The sequence below is a fragment of the Silurus meridionalis genome, chromosome 9 (assembly GCF_014805685.1).
Source record: "Silurus meridionalis isolate SWU-2019-XX chromosome 9, ASM1480568v1, whole genome shotgun sequence".
In the NCBI taxonomy this organism is placed as follows: Eukaryota; Metazoa; Chordata; class Actinopteri; order Siluriformes; family Siluridae; genus Silurus; species Silurus meridionalis.
In genome coordinates this window covers 14,935,587-14,945,164 of record NC_060892.1, presented here as the reverse complement: position 1 = coordinate 14,945,164, position 9,578 = coordinate 14,935,587, and the positions used below count along the sequence as shown (strand labels likewise).

Here is a 9,578-nt window from a genome sequence, read left to right as displayed (position 1 = left end):
TTGGAGCATGAACAATGTTAAAGGTTAATTTATCATGATTTACTCATTTCAAACAGAGCTCTCAAACAATTTACATTCAGGGACACCTTTAACTTTGATTAAATAGTTACATTTCAAATTTTAGGCTATCAGGCACATTATTTTAATGTGCACAAAAAATATTTTTTTGCTACATAGATGCATGAACTTGAACTTTTTGTTCAAGACACATTTTTTGAAAATTGAACCCTGATTATTTATAACTTACATTTTTATGAGTTTTTGCTATTGAGATTAACCTATTACTCAATTGACCTGGCAAGCCAGCAACTAAATGAGCACATTATTAAATCCAAGACATGTGCAAGACTAGCTGAGATAAAGTCAAGACGAGTCCATAAGAAAGCAATACTTGAGAGAGTCAAGAAGTCTGAAAACCATCAAATCAATTTCCAGGCCAATCCTGTATGTCATCTGGCTTCATTCATGCATCTGGCTGTTTTCTGAAAGAAGGAAAAAATTCCTGTCAAACTTTCAGAAAACATTTTTGAGACCTCCATAAAAGACCATAAAACTCAAACTGATACACGTCAAAGTACAAATGGCAATAAATTTCACATTTATCAAGTTCAAATCAATACAGAATACATACAGTATCAAGGCTGGTCTTGGACAAGAGTTCAAAAGTGACTGTCCTCTGGCTTTGCTTTACAGACCTTACTATAGGAAGCGGGACTCTAAATCAACAAGTAAGGCTCGCTAAATAACTCTGGAAAATAGAAGAAAACAATTAAAAACCCCTTCAATATGTCTCAAATCAACTATTACTTTACTCTTAAAAAAAAAAGTATTATTATTATTCAAATAATTATTCAAATGGTGAATTTTGGGCTTGTTATCAACATCTGCTTTATGACCCAGTATAACGTTAAAATAACCCACATGCCTCATATACTGTACGTATGTTTTCAATATAGGGTTCATATTATACAATAAAGCAATTGAATATCCTAGAAATGGTTTCTAACTGAAATGAATTTGTAAAATGTACAAAAGCTGCACGACCAAAATGTTTTCTGTTTTTAACGTGTTTCTGACTTGCCATGCAAATTATTTTTGTAACCAGCCTAAACGGTTTTGGTGTCAAAGTTCATCTCGAAAAACAATGACGTCCACATTTTTCATCTCTTCTCTGAGGGCGTGTGTAGATTTCACGTGCTTGTTTCACCCTCCCAAATACTTCAGGCATGAGCAGTAATACCAGGAGTACAATTGATTTAGTGTTTTTTTATTTTCATTTAAAGGTGTCCGACGTGTAGGCACTAGATCTGTTTCTTTATGTAATTATTCCCCGGAGCATCTCTTTCAATATGACTCATGTCGTTGGTATGGTGAACCTGCATTTACTGAAAACAAATGGAAAAAAATAAACAAAAGTATAGGATTGCAAAGAGTCTGTTATATTCCTTACGTTTGGGGACTGCTGTAGACTGGAAATCCTGGCTTGGGGAGGGGTGGTGGAGGGAGGTGATGATAATTGTGTGTGCGCGCGCGCGTGTGTGTGTGTGTGTGTGTGTGTGTGTAAGTAAAAGAGAGAGAGAGAGAGAGAGCGAGAGAGAACGACAGAGAGGGAGAGAGAGAGAGAGACAAGCAGCCCCTCCTACAGTACCTCTAGTATAAATGCTCAGACGCCTGGTGTGGAGAGTCAGACTAATAGCCGAGTGTCACAGCTGCAGGAACATAGAGAGAGAAGGATCTAGTGGATTACTGCTTCTGTACGGACTCCTACGAGACTCAAAAGCCTATCCTGAATAACACAGGTACATATCCATACTAGTAGCACTGAATAATTTATGATACTCTTTTTTAAAATCAGGGCTTAAGTCTACTTCATTGAGGTTTTAAGTTTTGTTATATATGAGAACAAGACTTATTTTCTGCAACTTGCCTTTTTAGTCTTTAGTCTTTAGGACATGCAGCTGATGTAATAGTGGGGCTGCATGGAGATAAAAGCTCACACTCTAGTAGAGTTCACTCATCCTCTCTAGCCTTTGTCCTTGTTCCTCTTTTGCTCCAATGACTAGTTTACTTATTTGCACAGAGCATGACCTTTTTTTTTTTTTGCACAACTGGAAATAGACCGGCTTTTAGACTCATTGTGGTGCAGAGCAAATCATGGCTTGGCAGAGTGAATAACTGGAGCAAAAGGCTACATTTAGACGATTAAAGTCTAACAAGTCATTCTTTTTCTTGTGTTTCTCTATACAGATTCCAGGCAAAATGAAACCAATTGTTCTGTCGTTCTTCTTCTGCTGCTGTCTGCTGCTAACTGTTACACCCAGTGTGGACAGTGCAAAACTAAACCTCAGCAAAGTGTTAAAAAGAAGGTGAGTTCATTTTTCCTATTATGGCAAAGGATTATAACAGAACAGTATATACTTGAATGATTTCTAATAAATTTTCTTATTATCCAAATCAGCATTGGGCTCCAGAGGACAAAAAGAGATCTGAGTAGTCTGTTTGCACTGAGGGAAGCAGAGCCCGGGCAATTCGTTCGACCCGATGATGTCAGAGACACCCTGCTTCCACATTCCAGGTAACATATTTATTACTTTCAAGAACCACGAGTACAACTCTATTCAGTGTGTTCAATTCTATTCATCCAAAAAGATCTGCAGAGCAGGAATGAACATTCTTCTTTCTTCTTGTCTTATACAGCACTGGCACTGGCGTGCGAACCAAGCGCTCCAAGAACTCCGTCAACCAGTCACGGAGGTCAGGCTGCTCACTGGGCACGTGCACGGTACACGACCTGGCACACCGCCTGCACCAGCTCAACAACAAGCTGAAAGTCAGCAGCGCCCCCATCGACAAGATCAGCCCGCTGGGCTACGGGCGTAGACGCCGGTCCGTCCCAAGCAGGCAGATGAAGTTAGAGATGCAGGGTGGCCACTTGCAGCCAGTGTGGAGGCTGCACAAGCTGGAAGCACTGCTCAGACGGACATGAGCAGCACATGAGCCGAGGGGAACGGAACGCGCTGAGATTTCTCCAGCACATTCTTTCGCAAAAAAGCGCGCAGCTGGGACAGCAGCCATGGCTCACCAAAGCACAATCAACAAAAATAACAGCTGTTCCACAAGCACTGTGAATGAGAGGCAGAAACAGAGGAGTTCTGTGGTGGAGCACTGCAACGTTCTGGGTTGGTGTATTTGACTGGTGCACTGATCCCAAGAGAAGAGGAGAGGAGAGGAGAGGAGAGGAGAGGAGAGGAGAGGAGAGGAGAGGAGAAAGAAACTGGGGCTGAAACATAAACCTCCTCTATTGGGACAGAATTTCGATGCTCCTCAGTTGGACTATTCAGTGGGATTATGGGACCCAAATGTATTCTGAGTGTGCAGTGACAGTGACTTCCAACTCTGGACTTTACTCCATCATACCCAACAGGGAAGCACAGGAATTGTTCATTCTGAGGAGCTTTGAAGGATTTTAAGAGCAACAATATGGCCACGAAACTGTTTTCTGTCACAAACTCTGTTTTTATTTTCTGGACACTGTATTTTCTTGGTCCGTAAAAGGATTGTTATGCTACTTGAACATTATTATTATTTTGTATAGAGATATGTGCAATCTATATGTATTTTTTTATTCTCAGTATATGTATATATATGCCAAAAAAAGATATTATTTAATTGTTTTATACTTTGTACTACTTTATAGAGAGCTATTTTTGTACAGGATAAAAGGAATATGGGCATTGTTGTATTGTATATGGTATGTTTTATGATTTATACTATTCATCTGTGTTATATGTTGATAGAATATGTTTTATGTCTGTAATAATATATTTGTTAATGTGGTCAGTGTTGGATGTTGTACTGTAAATGTGTGTTGTCGTTTAATAAACTTTGAATAAATTTTAAAAAAGTTACTGTGAAGTCCTCATCTGTTCTGTTGTAAAGCAAATATAAAACACACTAACACAACATGGTTCTGTTGTCTGTCTAGAGGTCAGAGAGAGAGAGAGAGAGAGAGAGAGAGAGAGAGAGAGAGAGAGAGAGAGAGAGTGAGATAGAGCACATACACAACGGTTCAGTAAAAGAGACTCATTGCAGTCCCTAGTGGCCAAGCAGAGGTGTACACTTTCTTTCCTGATTAAACCAGACCAGAGCTGAAACTGGGCCTGGACTGGAACCATGTGTGATGGAAGACAGACGGTCCAAAAAGGATGCTGCTCTAAAGGGGGGAAGATGGGGGGGTAGCTCTGGGTCGCATTCCTCAGAGATGTAGAGGAAAGGGCTTTGCACTACTTAGACAGGCACGCCATAGGACATTCCTCTCAAACACATAATTACCATTCCTGGCTTAATGAGAAGGAACTTTAGCTATGCCCTTTTACGATCGCAGTCATGCTGTTTTAATATGAAAGCCCACAAAAAAAAATAAAAAATTTGATGAATCCTACAGAACACACTAGAAACAGAGAAAAACAGCACTGATGTGTGTTCAGAATTGTGTTAGAATATCTATTTGAATACTCTCTGCGTGCAATGTCCTTATTAATATTGTTGTTTTTAATTTTTTTTTACTGTAATAGTTTATAGTGTGTAGCATAAGAGCTTAAAATAGGGTCTATGAAGAGTAAGCAGGGATGCATGATGTTTTGCAAAAGTAATACAGTCTATGACAACCCAATATTATGAAAATTATTATATTTATTATTCTGTTATGATGACCTTTTTGACTTGGTTTAACTCAAACTGCAATGACTCAAAACAAGCTGCCTATAAATAATGTCAACCTGGCCCTAATGTAATGCACGGCAATAAATTAACAAAATATTATCAGAAATTATGTAAATAATGAATCTAATATTTAAATAATTTCAGGGAAAATACATTGCATCATATTCATTTATTTAAGCCATTAGAGCTTTTTATTTACTGAACCAGATGTCGACTTGAAACACTGTGTATCATATTAACATCACGTCCTTGATTTAATTTAAAAATTGCTTTATATTTTACTTTCAGGCCTCAAACTTTGATAACAACCTTGATTGTAGTTGATAGTAATCTCCAGTGCTGTCAAAAAAATGAAACAATTCAGTCGGGGAAACATTGGAAAGACATTACTGTCCCCTGGGGGCCCCAGACCCCACATTGAGCACCATGGCTCCTGGTCAATAAAATAGCATGTGGTTCTACAGCACAACAATTCCACTAAAGTTGTACATTTGTATATAAGTTGCTTATTAAGATGTTGGTAATGCTGAAAAAGGTTTTATAACATTTTGCTTGGTGTTAGAACATCATTGTTTTCCTGTCCAGAGTGCTATAAATATCTTTCACAATCACCCTAAATGTCACATTTCGAGTAAGATTAGAAATAATTGCTACATTTGTCCATAAAGTCAGAGTTTGTGCAACATATTACTATGTTCAACATTACATGTGAACACACTTCCATCCAAAACATGCAAATACTGTTATTTGAATGCTGAAGATGGTTGATAGACATGAAGATGGATTGGGCAGTAATTAACAGTCTGCTACAATGCCTAAGGACTGCATTTGCCATAAACATGCATTCAAGTGTTCACCAGTGCACAAGTGATAACCTCAACATTGATAGAAATATAATGAATGGCCATTAAGTGGACGCAGCTGAGGATGGGTTTCACTTTTGGGTCTGGTTTCTCTTAAGGTTTGTTCCTTATACCATAGCAGAGAGATTTTCCCCTTCCATTATCACCACTGGCTTGCTCATAAGGGATGACATTATGATAAACCTAAATAGGTGATATTCATAAACATATTTACTTCTGTTGAGCTGCTTTGGAAAAAAGGTCCACTGTTAAGAGTGTAATACAAATAAAATGAAATTAAAATGAATTTTGTATATACGTCTGGCTCTTCCAACTGAGCAATAAACAAAAGTTTTTGTCACATTCTTGGACTTTATTTATTGTGTGTATTTCTTTTTTTAAAGACTAGTTATGTATAGAAGGATGTCACAGGGAAAGGCTACTGAACTTTCAGTGTGACTGTCACCATGTGGTCACTGATGACCTTTTAAAGACCATGAATGCACCAGGGTCATTCAGGAAATGATCTGCACTCTGAACTCATCCTACGACTTAAATATGGATCAGTCATTAGGGAGCAAGAGGAGGGTTTTCTTTACAATTTGTTAAACTAAAGCGCCACCTAGTGTTGATATTGCACTAGTGTTAGTAGTAGGTAGGTTAAAAAAAGGACTGCTAGCATTAATATTTTAATTACATTTGAAAAATGTATATAATCTCAAATGTCATACTGTATTATAAAATTATTAAAGCAAAATAATTATTTCAAATCTTCTTCTTCTTTTAGCTGCTCCCATTAAGGGATCATACGTCTCCATACTACCCCCGTCCTCTACATCTGCCCCTTTTAAACCAACTACCTGCATGTCTTCCCACACCACATCCATAAACCTCCTTCTTGGTCTTCCTCTTTTCCTCCTTCCTGGCAGCTCCATCCTCAGCATTCTCCTATTGATTTACATCATGTCCCTCCTCTACACGTGTCCAAACCATCTCAATCGCACCTCTCTCACTTTGTCTCCAAAACATCCTACAAGCGCTGTCCCTCTACCGTTATGTCAGCTGGTCCAACCAAATTTTCACTTTTCATCCTCTTAATAACTGCTCTCACTTCCTCCTTACTAATCCTATCCACTTCCTGCTTCACCATCTCCACACCATCCATTCATTCATTCATCAGCTTCTCAAAATACTCCCTCCATCTTCTCAACACACTCTACTCACTTGTCAACACATTTCCATCTTTACCCTTTATTGCGCTAACCTGCAGCACATCTTTCCCAGCTCGGTCCCTCTGCCTGGCCAATTGGTATAAATCATGTTTCTCCTTCCTTACTGTCCAACTTCTCATACAGCTCCTTGCCACATCCCTCTTCACTTGCTGCCGCATCTCCTTGTACTCCTGCCTACTTTTCTCATCACTCTGTCGATCCCATTTTTGTATTGCCAACCTCTTTCTCCTTATGCTGTCCTGCACTTCCTCATTCCACCCCCACGTCTCTTTGTCTTCTTTTCTATTTCCAGATGTGCCTTTCTAGTACCTTTCTAGCTGTCTCCCTTACCATTTCTGCAGTAGTTGCCCAATCATCCGGCACCTCTTCACCACCACCGAGCCCCTGTCTGACCTCTTCCCTGAACCTCACGCTACAGTCTTCCTCCTTCATTTTAAACCATCTTATTCTTCTTTCAGTCCTTACTCTCCTCCTCTTCTTCTTCACATCCAAAACCATCTTACAGACCACCATCTGATGCTGTCTGGCTACACTGTCCCCTGCCAACACCATCCAGTCTCCAATCTCCTTCAGGTTGCTTCTCCTGCATAGAACATAGTCCACCTGTGTGCACCTTCTCCACTCTCAAATGTCACCCTATGATCCTCCTTCTTCTTAAAATAAGTATTTACCACTTCCATTTCAATCCTTTTAGCAAAATCTACCACCATCTATCCTTCCACATTCCTCTCCTTAAGACTATACCTACCCATCACCCCCTCATCAACTTTGTTCCCTTTACCTACATGCCCATTAAAGTCTGCCCCATTCACCAATCGTTCATTCCTAGGTACACCATCTACCACTTCATCTAACAGAATTTTCTCCAGCTCACAATCATAGGTGGAGCACAGGCACTGATTACATGTATCACCACCCATTTAAATTTTAGCTTCACGTTCATCACCCTATCAAGATTTCTCTTCACCTCCACTATACTTTTCTTTCAGAATCACCCCTACACCATTTCTCTTTCCATCCACACCATGAAAGAACAGTTTAAAGCCACCTCCAATGTTCCTGGTCTTACTCCCTTTCCACTTGGACTCCTGAACACACAACATCTACCTTTCTCCTCTCCATCATACCAGTTACCTCTCTCCCTTTACCAGTCATAGTACCAACATAACTTCCACTCTCCTACACTTCTCCTTTCCCTGCTGTCTCTGTAGATGTCTTCCTCCTCTCTTTCTCCTCCTTCAGCCAACAGTAGCCCAATTTCCACCGGTACCCTGTTGGCTAACAATACCTGTGGTGGTCGTTGGTAACCCGGGCCTTGAATGATCAGATATAAAATTCAATCTTGTGTTCATTTGATTTGGCAGGTTTTTGATTTGGCAGGTCTGCTGCATGCCCTTCCTAAAGCAACCCTCCCCATTTGTCCGGGCTTGGGACCAGCACTAAGAGTGCACTGGCTTGTGCAACCATAATAGCTGGGTTACAATATTTATTTAAAATAAAATAATTATTTATTACATAATTAATTAATAAATAAGCATGCACATTTTGAATGTGTGATTATGTTTTTTTTATTATTGTATTATATTATTTTCATTATTATTATGGGCTTTAATGCATACATAACCATCTGCAAGTAGACTTAAGCCCCGCCCCCAGGATTCACACTGGCTAGTAAAATACCACCAATAAAATGATTGACAGGAGCAAACACACATGCTGGGCCGGAGCTCTGTTTCCTAAAATGTTTTCCTGGTGATTAATAGTTTTTAAGATCATGGGTTAAGAAAAGAGAAAAGAGGTGGAGAAGGTGGAGGAGTTCAGGTACCTGTTTTCAACAGTGCAAGGTAATGAAGAGTGTGTTAGAGAAGTGAAGAAAAGAGTGCAGGCAGGGTGGAGTGGGTGGAGAAGAGTGGCAGAAGTGATTTGTAATAGAAGAGTATCTGCAAGAGTGAAAGGGAAAGTTTATAGGACTGTGGTGAGACCTGCGATGTATGGATTAGAGACAGTGGCATTGAGTAAAAGACAGGAGGTGGAGCTGGTGAAGATGTTGAGATTTTCGTTGGGAGTGATGAGGATGGACAGGATTAGAAATTAGTTTATTCGAGGGACAGCGCATGTAGGACATTTTGGAGACAAGGTGAGGGAGGCACAATTGAGATGGTTTGGACATGTACAGAGGAGGGACATGGGGTATATCAGTAGGAGAATGCTGAGGATGGAGCCACCAGGAAGAAGGAAAAGAGGAAGGCAAAGGAGGAGGTTTATGGATGTGGTGAGGGAAAACATGCAGGTAGTTGTGTTGAAAGAGGCAGATGTAGAGGACAGGGTGGTATGGAGACAAATGATCCGCTGTGGCGACCCCTAAAGGGGGGAGAAGCCGAAAGAAGAAGAAGTTAAGGCCATGGGTTACTGCATTTTTGTGGTGTTGTTCAAAACAACTTCTGCATATCTCCCAGGTAAATACTGTAATTGTACAAGTCAGAAAAAGATGGCACCTTTAAAGCAATTTGCATTTGTTAATTTTATTACATTTCATTTAAAGAACATTGGTCGTAATTAAAGATATTCAATATTTGAATCAACGTAAGATTTGCTTCTTTAAGTGTTTTCAGAGGAAGCTGTGACCTTCATAACACCAGTGAAAACAAGAGAAACATAAACAGCGTATGAACCCTGAGGCTCCACAGAGGAACGGATTTTAGTGATGTGTTAGAGCCGATTCTTACACACTGAAAGAGCCGACTCCCGTCGATGAGAGCCGAATCTTTAGCCGCTACTGCTC

General features: G+C 39.8%; 1 protein-coding gene across 1 annotated transcript; it reads left to right on the top strand.

Annotated features, from left to right (window-relative positions):
• Positions 1-1,648: 1,648 nt before the first annotated feature.
• adma (adrenomedullin a) lies at positions 1,649-3,908 on the top strand. The gene is made up of 4 exons (XM_046857744.1): positions 1,649-1,799; positions 2,248-2,366; positions 2,459-2,575; positions 2,698-3,908. The coding sequence occupies exons 2-4, from the start codon at positions 2,260-2,262 to the stop codon at positions 2,984-2,986; spliced, it is 513 nt and encodes a 170-aa protein (XP_046713700.1). The 5' UTR covers positions 1,649-1,799; positions 2,248-2,259; the 3' UTR covers positions 2,987-3,908.
• Positions 3,909-9,578: the final 5,670 nt, after the last annotated feature.

What these genes read in the sequence shown, in the direction of transcription:
- adma (XM_046857744.1), top strand. Translation starts at nt 2,260, where the DNA reads ATGAAACCAATTGTTCTGTCGTTCTTCTTCTGCTGCTGTCTGCTGCTA. An exon ending in AGCAAAGTGTTAAAAAGAAG is followed by an intron (nt 2,367 to 2,458) that starts GTGAGTTCATTT and finishes TATCCAAATCAG; the next exon opens with CATTGGGCTCCAGAGGACAA. An exon ending in ACCCTGCTTCCACATTCCAG is followed by an intron (nt 2,576 to 2,697) that starts GTAACATATTTA and finishes TGTCTTATACAG; the next exon opens with CACTGGCACTGGCGTGCGAA.